Source organism: Zootoca vivipara, chromosome 12 (genome assembly GCF_963506605.1).
Source record: "Zootoca vivipara chromosome 12, rZooViv1.1, whole genome shotgun sequence".
In the NCBI taxonomy this organism is placed as follows: domain Eukaryota; kingdom Metazoa; phylum Chordata; class Lepidosauria; order Squamata; family Lacertidae; genus Zootoca; species Zootoca vivipara.
Window position 1 is genome coordinate 9,297,884 of NC_083287.1, and position 14,323 is coordinate 9,312,206.

The 14,323-nt window shown below is 39.7% G+C and overlaps 1 protein-coding gene across 5 annotated transcripts in view; it reads right to left on the reverse strand.

Moving 5' to 3' along the window:
- Nucleotides 1–14,323, reverse strand: part of ARPP21 (cAMP regulated phosphoprotein 21) — a 223,874-nt gene that overhangs the window by 19,768 nt on the left and 189,783 nt on the right. For all 5 annotated transcript variants that reach the window (XM_035129801.2, XM_035129800.2, XM_035129799.2 and 2 more), the window contains one exon: nt 13,966–14,092. In XM_035129801.2, the coding sequence (XP_034985692.2) occupies nt 13,966–14,092 (127 nt within the window). The remainder of the gene's footprint in view (nt 1–13,965; nt 14,093–14,323) is intronic.

The window sequence follows — 14,323 nt, forward strand, 5'->3', positions numbered from 1 at the left end:
AGTAGGAAGATGGGTAATGTTTCTTGGCATCTCTTTCACCAGCAAAGAATCATGCATATAAGCCTCAGATTCTAAATGAAAATACAGTCTGCAACATAAACTATTTAAGAGGATGAAAATGAACACATTAAAAACAGGCTTCAACCACTTTTATAGTCAACTGATAAAAATAAAAACCCTAATTACGACTATAAAACAAACCCCACAAATGTGCCTTTTTTTATTCTGAAGCAAACTTTCCATTTTAAAATGAAATAATAAAAGAAGTCATCAGAATGTGCTTTGCATAATTTCATGTTATGATGCATTACAATTTGCACAAATAAAAGTCCCGACAGGCACGCAAAAGCAGGAAGATAACATATTGTCCCGGCAAATGATCAAAATGCTGACATTGACAGCTGTGATTTATTGAGGCAATTCAAATACACTTTGAAAGTATATTAGCTTTGCCTCTGCCCACAAAGGGCACATTTCAGCAGGGTAGACCACTCCAATGATAAATGACGTACCAGGACCCAGTGAAGGCAATTGGCACATCAGATGCCCAAAGGCCCCAAATTACTGCGATAATGTGGTTTCCATGATAATGCCTCACATGTGGTGGCATCCAGAATAAGTGAAGAATAATCTTTGATGTGCTTTGAAGGCGGGAAAGGAAGGTAACATTATGACAGCGACTGTACCTCTATAGTCACATTTTCACATTTACAATGGCTTGCAAATGGCATCTGGAATTAACCATGACCTCTGAGGTCACAGACTGTGCCCTGTCTTTGAAACAAAAAGAAGAAAGCACTACAATAATCAGATCTTAAAAGCATAAGGATACAGAATGCTACCAGAGGAAAATCTGCCCTGATGTGCCATTCAGGAGAATGAACAAATTGAGCTTTATGTAGATACCAGTGTGAAAATGAAGGTAACTGTGATGTGCCATAGTTTTTTTTAAAAAAAAGACTAGGGTTGCAATCCTGTACCCACTTCTCTGTATGTAAATCCCATGGAATGGGACATGTATAGGATTGTGCTGTAATAGTAAAATCCCAATTAATATACTCAAGAACAAGGCAAGTGGGTATAAGATCACAAAATAATTCATTTGCCAATTTTGGAACTGATCATCTACAGCAGGCATAGGCAACCTTGGCTCTCCAGATGTTTTGGAACTACAACTCCTATGATCCCTAGCTAACAGGGCAAGTGGTTAGGGATCATGGGAGTTGTAGTTCCAAAACATCTGGAGAGCCAAGGTTGCCTATGCCTGATCTACAGTATCCTGAGAAGAACTGAGCCAGACTTACACCTCAATATTACATAGGATTATGTGGAAGTATACATAGTTAAATACAACTAAGCTCAACAAAAGCATGCCCAGAATTGCAACTATACTTTCATATCAATTCAGTTCCATTGTCAAATTATTATGGATCTAATTTAATGATTAGGTAAATAGGAACCTATTACGCAATGACATTGCTTGCTATCAAGCTGCATTTATTTCATGCCGCAAAGCATCTTTTAGGTTTTAGATGCATTTGCAGGAATTTAACTGAGTACATGTAAAGTGTAATTTTAACAGACTTTTTATTGCCAGCTAATGAAAACTGGATGCATTCAGCATTATTTTAAGCTTGGTGCAGCGTAAAAAGAATTACTTTAATATACCATTATTGTGATGAACTTTGCAACAGCTTTTAGAAAAGAAAATACAGTAGTACAGCATGCAAATGGACATGCATGTTCTGGTTTCCCAGGACAAAATGTAGGGCCACTTTTTGTACCCAAGTACAGATGCCAGCATCTGAAATGCACAGGCATTGTAACAGGTATTAAAGGGGTGTGTGTGTGTGTGTGTGTGTGTGTTTTAAATTCATATTTTTCTTTCAAAATAATCACAAATGAGACCTCAGTTCTATCAAACACAGTTGAAACATGCACACACCCTTCAGATCTGTGAATTTATGAACAGATGGCAGCAATGATTTAACTCTTCAGGTTTTTAAAAATCCGTAATTACAAAACATGGGGCATGTTTCCTATAGATGCATCAAAACAGTGCTGAACCACCTCTTATTTATACTGTTTTATTATACTATTTTACTGTTATATATATATATATATATATATATATATATATATATATATATATATGTCATCACTTTGGGGGATTTGCTCCAAATCTTTTGAGGAGCATAGCCTAAACTGAGTCTTATAGGACTGTTCATCAGTCATTGTTGAGCTTCATGTAACAACCTTCATACTTCCCCTTTCAGCTCAATGTATGCTAAAACCGATACTCTAATACTACTGTTGCAAAAATGTACTCCTTTATTGAAGAGTTGTTAGGAATCACGTTTTAGAGGGAATAACAAGTGGACCCACCCAGATCCACTTTCAAACTCCATTTTCCATGGTTCTCAGCACCATTGGATTCTATGGTGAATTTAGATCCATTTTAAATCAAACTGGCGCTTGGACAGTCTGGACTCCAGGGTCCCAAAGCATTTCAGAGTTCAATACATCTCTAATCAGGGTTATAAACTTGGCTGAAATCTAAGTTGCTGGGTTTTAGACAGCACTCTTGCATCTGATGGCTGAAAAGTTATGAGCCCAGCTCCTCCTCTCATACACAACAGTGGAAGCGAACCCACATGCTGAAGGATACAGAGACAATACTTAATGCAGGACAGTCTAAGCACAATAAAGCTCACAGCATTTGCCCCTCGTTCCAATGGGTTTCCATTAAGGTTTTCCAAAACTAGAAATCACACCAAAGTGACAAACTAGGAGCAAATTGTTCTCATAATGCTAAGAGTCAATTCCAGGGGATACTTCCTGGCTCCATAAACATACAGAATATTTTTAGGCTCTTGCCCAGTGCACAGAGCCAAAGTAGAGAAAAAGCTTTTCTTAGGGTCTACTTGTCTTTGGGGCATGTAAGTAAACAGTTGCAAAATGGCAAGACTTGACCTGAAATCCTATACGTACTTACCTGCGAGTAAGTGGAATTTATTTTGGTGGGATTTCTGAGTATATTGTGGTGGCAGTGATTGTATATTGCTCTCCCCCGAACTGTAGAGTATGGTTTGAATAAAGCAACAAATCCTTAGAAAGGGTAAGGTTTCACATAAAAAGGAAGTATCTAAACACGAAAATAAATAAATAAAAGCCACACCCCTACACATCCCTAAGCAATCCCGATGGAATAAAGTTAACTGATTTTCACAGATGAACTGTTTTATGAGAAAGAAATACATTTCCCTTTACAGTACTTCCCCCCCTCAATTTATGTTGCAATACAAAGGTAAATGCTTCCCCCCCAGGATCGATATATTTGCACAAATATGGCCTATATATATATATATATATATATATATATATATATATATATCCACATATTGACAAAACTACATGTTGCAAGCTATTGTTCCATACTACATTTTCATATAGATATTATTTCATCAGCATTACACTTCTGTCAGATAATTTCCCTCTCTTTTTAGCATAGGATTTTTGATCTCTATAACTATAGGTGTGTAAAGCAGAAATTTGCCAAGTTGTAATATAACTATATGGCATGCTGTATATGTGGTAATCCAACCATATGCAGAAATTCACCTCACATTGGCAATGTGGCAAAGTGGCTTGCCATCTGGTTAACTGCATGCTGGGTTACATTACTCATGGCACCTACATTACTTGTTAAAATGCATCTTAATTTAATACTGGGTTGAGATTTTGTTGATTGCTTGAAATCTATGTTTAAAGTACAGTCCTCAGAAGTCACACTAAAAAATATTGCTTATTCCTTAGTTTAGGATTGAAGCCTTAGTGTGGTACATTTTCATGATGCATAAGGTTCTCACTAGCAGGAATACAGGTCACCACTATGGTAAGATGTACTGGATTTCCATTTAGAAGAAGAAGAGTTTAGATTTTATATCCTGCTTTATCACTACCCGAAGGAGTCTCAAAGCGGCTAACATTCTCCTTTCCCTTCCTCCTCCACAACAAACACTCTGTAAGGTGAGTGGGGCTGAGAGACTTCAGAGAAGTGTGACTAGCCCAAGGTCACCCAGCAGCTGCATGTGGAGGAGCGAAGACACGAACCCGGTTCCCCAGATTAGGAGTCTACCGCTCTTAACCACTACACCACACTGGCTCTAAATTATGCTAGTTATTTCTAAATTTGCATCTATACACATAAATTAGCATATGCGAAATTCATGCACATCTCTGTCCTTTTTTGGGGTGGGGGCAATGCGTAAGTTTCCACCCTAGGGAGAATTTATTGGGGAGTGGTTAATTCTTTTTTCCCCCTTTTTAAAAAAATATCTATTCAAATGCCATTGGCTGGATACCAAGTCTGTTCCTTACTTTCTCCCTGAAAACGAAGCAAATGCTGGCTGATTAATAGCTACTTGTCTCGAAACAGCAACATATGCCATTTTGCGAGTCAATTACAAGCATCTCTCTGAGGCAAGCCATTCTTTTAACATGCTCACACCTGTTTCCTCAATAAATCATAGTAGTCTATATTTACCCAGTGGGCCACATTATGCTGCAAATGAGAAGCTAGATGCAGTTCCAACTCCGCAGTACCTTTGCATTATGTATCAGGAATGAATATATGAGCAACTTCTTCACTTTTTGTCCAAAGCTTGTACTGCCTGTGCAGTAATGGAATAAGCTACAGAACATAAAAGTGTAATGAACAACAACATAACAACAACAACACACGTCTGAGTTTCAGAAACAGAAATCCACAAGCTCAGGGGAATGGTGAAAAATACCTATTTTTTTTTTTTGGGGGGGTGACATATCTAGAATTTATTCTTGGAAGTAATGTCATAGTGCCAAACACACACTGGTGCCTATTCTTTCCTCTTCGGGGTCTGAAACAATAATGCAAGTGTCATCTTTTTGCCATAGTAGTTTAATTGTAAAATTAGAGAATGGTTTGGGAAAGTATTTGAAGTGTCTTCCTTTCACCACTGAATAAGCAAATCCAGGTTTCTATATCTGGGATTAGATAAGGCCTGCCTCACTGCAGTAATTAAGCACTGGTGATCAGCATGTAGAGACACGCATACACATTTTTAAAGCTTAGAAGAATCAGGCTATAAGCACTTCAGTTATACAGACGTGCAAATTCTTAAACTAAGGATCTTGTTGTCACTTTGTTCCTGTCATTTTAGTTAAGCCCATTCATTAAGATACATCTTTTGCCTCTTTGAAAGCTTGTTTATGAATAAGAGTATCAAGGCAATAATCTTCCACCCCCTGAGCAGTGGCTATAAATGCTAACTGCACATTATGAAGATAGATGTATTGCCCTTCATTTGAGGAAAAATGTTTGGCGTTTGTAGAATAACCGCAAGTGCCTGTCATGGAAGGAACTATGTACATTTTAAATATGTATCTGCCTCAGGTAATTGCCGCCTATTGACAGAGATGCTATTGTATGCAGTCAATTGTTCTCTGTTCTCAGGGAAAAAGCAGCGATTATTTTAAAAGGAGAAAGATAATGTGTTTGAGTAACACAGGCACATTTGAATAAGAATAACCTACTTTAGGTCATAGGAACACTGCATTGAATTATAATGAAAGAATTTTCTGCTCCTAAATTTCTGTGCTAATCTTCCTGAACACCGTAACTCTTCTAGGCTGTGGTTCAACCAATAGAGTATAATGCTGTTGAGTCTTTCTTTGTTCAGTAGATTGTTTTCAATAATGATCTAAAACAGATTCTCTAAGATTTAGTTATTTTGGACACAATCCAACCATTACAAGCAGGAGCGACAAACTGCTGGCCTTTGCATCATTGTGGGCTGACAGGGTAAGCCAGTGTAAGGAGAGTGTCACAGGTCTCACTAGGGGCCTCAGCAAGGAACTTCTGAATAGACTGGCACCCAACAGCTATTCTGGTTGAGGTGACAGCTTGCAGGAACTAATAGATGGATGGTCAACCTCGCTCCTTCCACCTCCTCTCATTCCCCTAGTGCAGCGTTTCTCAACCGCTGTTCCACAGCACACTAGTGTGCCGCGAGACGCTGGCTGGTGTGCCACGACATGCGGCAACGAGAAGGGCGATTTGCTGCCTTGTCACATGCCTGGCGGCCGCCAATGAACATCACTAACCCGCCGGAAACGAAGCCGGCCGGGTCACGACGCGGGGCGAACGCAGCTCTCAACAGCCACCACCACGGCCTCGGACGTGAGAGGCGGCCGGTGGGTGCTGCTGCTGCTGTTTGTCTCGCTCTCACTCCTCTTGCTGGCGGCGCCCGGGGCTTGGTCGGCGCGAGGCCGCGGGCCGACAAGCAGAACAGCCTCCGGAGGGCAGCCAGCGGCGTCTACGAGGGAGTGAGCGGCCTCTTCGGCGAGGAGCACATGCGCGCCCTGCAGAAGGTGAGGCGCCTGTTCCAATGGATATTTTTAAAATAAACATCATATTATGTTTCACAGAGAATCACTAACATCTAACTCACAATGGGTCTAACTTTGAGGCTCTCTAGTCCTTACAACTTAATTAAATTTTCTGTTTTAGTATCGGTATAGTAGATTTTGGGATGCTAATTATTGCCAAGCAATTCACTCTCAGCTTCAGCCGATTAGTAATATGGTACTGTATCCTCAAGAACACACTTACTGTGTCCTGTGGGATCACAGTAATGAGGTCCCCATTCTGAAAGGCTGCCAGTGGCTGTCACTTTACCCCTGGAGAACTTTGGATCAATTTAGGACTAACAAATTCTCCATGGTTTGATATCAAATTGGGCTTGGTCAAAGCAAGCTATATTCTAAACAAAAACATTCAGGAGCATGATGTGGTCTAGATTGCCTCCCGCCAACTCTGCAAACCACACAAGTCCTTGAACTCATCCTCACCACCTTCCCTTCTTGTTTATCAAGTGGCAATAGAAAAGTCTCACTTAAAATTTATCTGACAGGTCACCTCCCTCTCTGGCACTTTGTACAGAGGTATTACCAATATATGATGAATGCCACATTTGTAGTAGCCCTTACTTTATATATAGTCAATATAGGCACAGAGTTAAATTTTTAAACTTTTTTAATGGTGGTGTGCCTCGTGATTTTTTCCATGGAACAAGTGTGCCTTTGCCCAAAAAAGGTTGAAAAACACTGCCCTAGTGAATCAAAGTTGCTTCCTGCCCCACCTTCCTTTACAGCAGCCTGGTTCTGCCCTGAGCTTGTGACTCTCTGAGTAGCAGTAATCTACACACATAGGCTGGTTCTGGTTCACGCCGCTACAATTCATCCTAGGAAACACTGATAGGAACATGTACACTATACGTATAACCGCATTGGAGAAAGAATTCTAAGAGCAAGCTGACCCCCAAGGAATGGTTGTGGATTCTGGCAGCACAAGTATAAGGCCCCAAGGGCTGTTTGCCTCTTCCACGTGCATGGCTCTACTACACCCCTAGACCTCAATGCCTAGACAAAAAAAGGGCTATGTTTGCATCTACAGAAATGGCAAGATTAGCCATAGTTATGGCAAAGTCACAACAAGCAAATGCCAGCTCTACCAGGTGTTTTCCCAATTAACACTGCAGGTTCTTTAAATGATCTTTGGTAGTCAATATAGCAGGAAAAGTCAATATAGTCAATATAGACAGGAGTGCCTGGCGTGCTCTGGTCCATGGGGTCACGAAGAAACGAACACAACTAAACAACAACAACAACAACAACATAGCAGGAAAAAGATATTTCTACTTGAACAGGTAGGTAGCCGTGTTGGTCTGACGTAGTCAAAAAAAAAAAATTCCTTCCAGTAGCACCTTAGAGACTACTGGAAGGATTGTTTTTATTTATTTTGCTTTGTCTACTTGAAAAGAATAGGAAAACCTCCCCAAATAGCCACAAAACACCCCTCAAACCTCCTTAAACAGCAATAGAAAACCCCTCTTGCACTGAGAAATAGCCCCAAAGGAACAATTCCAAAGAAACAATTTACCTACCAGACCACCTTCATCCACATACAGCACCAGATCGAGCCATAGGAACCCTCAGCAGCATTTGGTCCATCTTCTTACTTGGCTATGTTGCCCTGCACCATTTCTACCGGTCTCAACCAGGTGCAGCTGGATGTCTCCACAGCTGCCACCTGTGCCAATTAGGGCTCCTAATCTAGGCAATAAGCCCCAGCTGGGCCAGAGTTTTCCACTGCACCAGGTAACTTAATTTTACTCTGCAGTAACTTGCCTACAACCCCAGTCTATCCTTTCAGCAATCACTCTAGGGCTTGGGCCCACCCTGTGTAATTCTGACTGTTCATAGACTTCCCCACTAAGGCATGCAAACAAAACTATCCCAGCCAGCCACTTATCTCCCCCACCTTTCAACATAAGGTGTAAACATACAATTCTATCACACTGTGAAGCTATTTGTACCAGAGAAGTTAAATGACTCATCCGTCTCTGGTTTCTTCATCTGGGAAGGTGAACACAAGACCAATTGCCTGCTACAAAGGGGTATACTGAAGGGCTTCAAAGTTTAGATTCGGAAAACCTTTTGAAGACAAGTGCTGCTAAATCATGTCCCAGGGCTGATTTCATCTATTTGCGAAGTTGGAGGGGGCTGGGGGGGGGAGAGATACTCATTTTTATCATGCAGCCAGAAAAGCCAGACTCTGATGGTTTTGAACTACTCACAAGGAAAAGTCAAAGTTCAAAAAATAAAATACTGATAGTGGCAGAAATGCAATTTGTACAGTGCAGCCTGACAAGAATGCAAGATTGTTTTTATCTTTTCTGGTCAAGAAACCTGGCATTGCTTGACAGATTTATTTGCTTAACTAGATGCTATTCCTTAAACAGAATATGTTGGGGAGATGTGTTCAAATAAAATACTGTAACCAACATGCAGGGAAACCAAGATGAGTGCCACAGTTCAAGAGATTACTGGTAAATATTACAGAAAGTCAACACCACATGCAATTGTCACAATAAATTCATCGTAGGAATCGAGTTATTTAAATCAGGGAGATCAGAAGCTTCATCACTTATCTTCCACGTAGCCTCACATTAATGTAAAATTATATAAGAGCATTTTCTATTGCCATAATCCTTTAGTTAAAAAATATGTATTGAATATTCTTGCCTGTCCTTAATTTTTGTTTACATATGAATGTTAAAGTTACGTTTCTTATTAAATGGATTTAACTAACAAAGGATTATAAAGCAATGTATGAGAAAAACATGAATGACTTATGACAAACATAAAATCAGAGCAGCGTGGCCACACAATTAAAATTTCTCAAAGTTAAAAATTAAGCTGCTTAAAATGGCTGCTCAACACCAAAATGCCTTACCACGTGAGCGCACGGGTATGTGTGTGGAAGCAGGAGCTTTGGGAGAATGTTGCAGTTGTAATACAGAACAAACTTTTGTATTTTGTTTGTAGGTTGCCCAGCGAATGGCAGCTGGCATTGAAGGTGCAGGGTTCACATTTCAGAAATAAAGAGAATAAATAAATGGCCAGACACAGAGCAAGGCCTCATCTGCGGGGGAAAGCACCCTAACCAAAAAGTTGATCTAAGGCCAGACACATTTTTAGTTATGAATTTTGAAATAGAAATGTTAGCCGGGAACCTGATATGTTATTAATACTTCACATGTTAATAGACAGGCACATTAACTGAGCTAATGATGAAAAATGCAGAGCATGGGTTGGCCAAATATAGATCCTTTAAATGCCAGTGGGTTTAAGACATAAGCATATGCAGAATTCTTCTATGTAAGTCAACTGGAGTTAACTCAGTTTAATGTGCCCTGGAACTCTGATAATGCCTCACCTGCTTGGATGGAGGCTAGAGAGGCATGTGTACAATTAGAAATTGGCCTCTAGTACACAGGTAAAACCCACATTTTATTGCACTGTACACTTTTGCTTCTGCCCCACTCAGCATATTAAGCACATGGAAGGGAAAGGTTCTTGGAAAGGAAATGTTTTTCACCTCTGATATGGTCAACACCATTCAACTTCCTACTCATGCCGGGACTCGATTTGAATGGGGAGAATACTTGGAGACTCTTCCTCTGTAGCTACATCCATTTAGTTTTTGCTAGAGTCGAAGTCTGAGCAATAATGCGAAAACAACTGTGCTGCATACTAACTGCAAGCCTGATAAAGTGAGCAGTGAGCAGATTAAAAATAAACACATCTTCCATTGACTATAGATAATGCAGATTTGCCGTAGACAGATTGTTTTAATTACAATGCTGCTGATGAAATGAACTAAATCAGAGTCTTAAAAAACTGAATGAAGTTGTGTAACAAATCTTTTCATTGAGTAATAATTTAAACAAGGTGCTCCTATGATGAATATTTTGTGAAGCAGAGTATTCTGGAAATGTGTCTCACTTTTTTAACAGCCAAGCTGTATTCTCCAAAAGCACATACACACGAGTTATCATCCTTCTTGCAAAATGATTTATTGCTGTCAGATTGTAATCTAATTTTAGGTGAGCTTATCTCCCCCCCCAGAGCCATTTTAACTTCATATTGCTGCCTTACCATAGCCATGAGGAAGAAAAAAAGATACACACTCCCTCGTGCATTAAGGATGCTATCCTGACATTTTGCTTCAGCCAATTGCTCTAGAAATCATCAATATTGCTCTACTCCTAAGCAGACCTTTTCTGAGCACAACAAAAACAAATTGCTTGTATCAGAGCTTGCCTTGACCTCTATATCCCACAGTGGGAAAACTATATGCTTTTACAAGCTTGCAAGAGAGATGAAAGCTTCCAAGACCCCAATAGGCAGGTGAACTTTCTTTTTGTTATACAGTGTGTAAGCTCCTAAGGCTCAGAAATTCTCACTCATTGCATTTGCTATTCTGCTGGTAGGCACTGCTAACATTCCCATGGGTTTTGCCATACTGCTTCAGCAACAAAGAGTGCTACTAAATCTTTAGGGAAGCTGCTTCAGAAACAGTCATCCATCTACACACAGCTCCACCACCACCTCTTATGTGATATATATATTTGAAGTCTTACTACTTGGTATGCCTCTTACTATCCACAAAGCCATTCATGTCGACTAAATGGTTTCAGCTTCTGCTTTGCTCAGACTTTGCATGCAAGCATGTGAACAGGCTCATGCACGCACACACATGCACACACAGAACATCTCACACCTTGTGCAAATTCTTGGACTGAGCAAACATTTTCCCTCTTTGCTAGTGGGATTTGTAGCTTTCCTCAACCATACCATATTGATTTAGCATAGTTACTAGATTCCCCAGCCCTGATTCCAGTTCTGTAGTTCTAAACTCCATTTTAACTTCAGCCACTGAGAGTTGGTCCACCGTATCCACAGCCTGATAGGTGGGAAGGATGACTTGCAAGACTTGTTTGAACCTCTAAACTACCTTCCCTCTACTAAATTGTGGAAGTCCTATGCTTGGTTGTTTTTTTTTTAAAGGGATGCTTTAAAGAAACTACAGCCTGAAAGAAGATACAGCAGCTCTTGGTATCCAGAGCTCCCAGGGAAGATCAATGCAAACATCAAGGCATTATATGGGACACCTATTCATCACATATTACATGCCTCAGTGCTATGAGCATTTCAGTAAGGTTCACCCAATAAATGATGCCATCGTATGCCCTCTGCAAAGATACAGATACCCTGAAAAGAAATTAATTGTGAGCCACATAATTTAGAGATCAAAGTGGTAATTTTACATGGAAGAAATACTACAATGTAGCTACATATTATTGTAACAAATTAATGACAGTGTTTCTCTTGCTCTAATGAATCGGTCAACTAGCACAGCAAAGAATACTCAGAATATACACAACAGAATTCAGGATATTCAACATTCTGGCCTGAAAATTGTCTTTTGAACATATAGTATATTAACTGTGGAACTGCCAGTGTTAAGAGGTTTCCCCACCATCAAGTGGTATATAATTTTTGTTTAAACAAACAAAACAAAATGTAAGTAAAACTAAAATAAAATGGGTAAAAATTAGAAATGTTGCCTTATGATCAAATAACTTCTCAGAACATAGCTGGCATAGTTCAGAATATTCCATATATGGTTTCTTTAAAGCGATTTCCACATTACCGACGCACAATTTAACTAATAGGTTAAATATGGATTAAGAATCACAGAGCAGAAGAAGATAATTTCATACAATATATTTTGCATTTGGTTGGAAGCCTTAATGTAAATCAGTAATAAATACGGAGCAATGCTGTTGGGACAAGTGAAGCAAAACGAGCCATTGTTTTTGCGTAAATGAATTATATGTCTCTCCCTTTCAGTGACTGCATTTGCTAAAAGGTACAAAATGAGGAAAAGAGTGTCACTGATATTGAGAATGCTCATCCAAACTAGTATGGCAGAGCTTGGAAGTTACTGAAACAAGACAATAGTACAAAATGTATATGCTGGTGGTAAACAGCAAATCATTATTTGTTCACGATAAATCATACAAATCAGTTATAAAGGTTTGCTGGACTAGAGTAACATGAATAATAGTGGAAGGATGACAATTCTATCTCCATTAAATTAGAGAGACATGGAGATGAATGGGGACGATGATCCATCACCTCGGAGGCCCTTCTCATCTCAGAACATTTAGTATGTAATACCTTTATAATTTATAAGCGCTATGTTATCACAACCTCTTGAAGCTGGTTTTAATTTATTTGTGAATTCATGAGAACTTCTGATAAAAGTAGTAGCAGTTTGGTAGGCAGCACACATCTTTTTATAACTGAGCTAACAGTGAATAACTTGAACAGGGCAGGAAACTTATAGAACCCAATGATTCTTCTTACTCTCACGTTCCCAAGTTCTGTTTAACAGCAACACAGTGAGCATCTCACCAACCAGTGCAAACACACATCAGCAGCTTTCTTTCTTTCCGTGTCAATTGCCATTATTAGGCGCGACGTGACACAGTAGGAAAAGAGACCGGTTCACTGTGAGACCTGCTACTCACTCTCTTACAGTGTAACGGCCCCCCTTCCAACTGCTCATCTCTGCAGGGATCTACACCAATGGGGCCCCACATAGACTCTAGAGACCCTTGTTACCTGCTGTGCTCATCACGACTAACTCAAGATGGAGAACTGGAAAACAGCATAGCATTACGAAGACAAGTGGAACATTTCAGGTGGCTGTCTCCCTATTCCAGAGTTTCAGGCCTGTACACATTGCAATCACCCTTCATTGCTTTCTCTACCACTTTAAAAAGATCCAGGCACCTCATTATAATGATGCTACTCAAGTTATTCCTGAAATATTAACAATTCTAGTAATATACTTCATGCCCTAGCTTTGATACAGCATTTTAAGAATTGATGCTTTGAGGACATACAGACTTGCAGCGACAGAGCAAAAAAGTATGAATATCCTTTGGATATTTAGTTATTTAGAATGAAGCATTTTTTAAATATTTGAGACCCTTGCAAAGGGAAGGAACGGTACAGATTTAGAAAACTACTCCATAAGTCAAGGAATAAATAAGATGCAATAAGCCTGTCAAGGCAGAAAGGGAATATGCTTTCCCCATCTTATCCCCAATGTAGTGTTTTTTTTTGGGGGGGGGTATTCTTTCCTCAATGGGCCACCATTTAGCTCTGATTTTTACTGCCACACTTTTCTCCCTGAACCATGCAGTATTTGTGCATGTTTAAACTGAAGAGAGTCCAGCTGAGCTCTGACAGAAGGGTCTGTGTGAAAAGATTTGACTGGTAAATACATTGTTGTGGAATATTGTTTTCAGAAACAAATTTTGGGTCAGGTCTTCAGCTGGGTAAAGAGTTAAGGATATAAGTGGGGCCGGGGATGTAATTTTGGGAGCCAAGACTGCTTCCTCTCTCCATACACAGGCATACTGACTAGACTGTGACACTTAGGAATTCATCCAGACACATAACTTGGAAGATCTCGATGAAGAATCAAGTAGTAGATGAAAATACCTGCTTGCTGTGCAGTCTGTGGTATTTGTGGGCTCCGCTGTGTATTGTATTGAACAGAGGCCATGGGTCTGTACTGCTGAGTTGCTGAGGTAGGGTATTGACCAGAGGAGTAATAGTACACAGGCATCTGTGGAAAATAGGAAAGAGGGAAAATGTATTATAAAGCCATACAAACTAAACTCTCTAATTTATTCAATACACAGCTCAAGCATATCAATTCGATCATGTACAGAATTATTCATGAAATGTAGGATTTTCGAGCTTAAAAGTCTCCTGATTAGGAAAAGCTGCAAAATTGTAATTTTTTTTTAAAGCACAGCAAATATTCTACCAAGTGGAATATTGGCTAATCCATAGA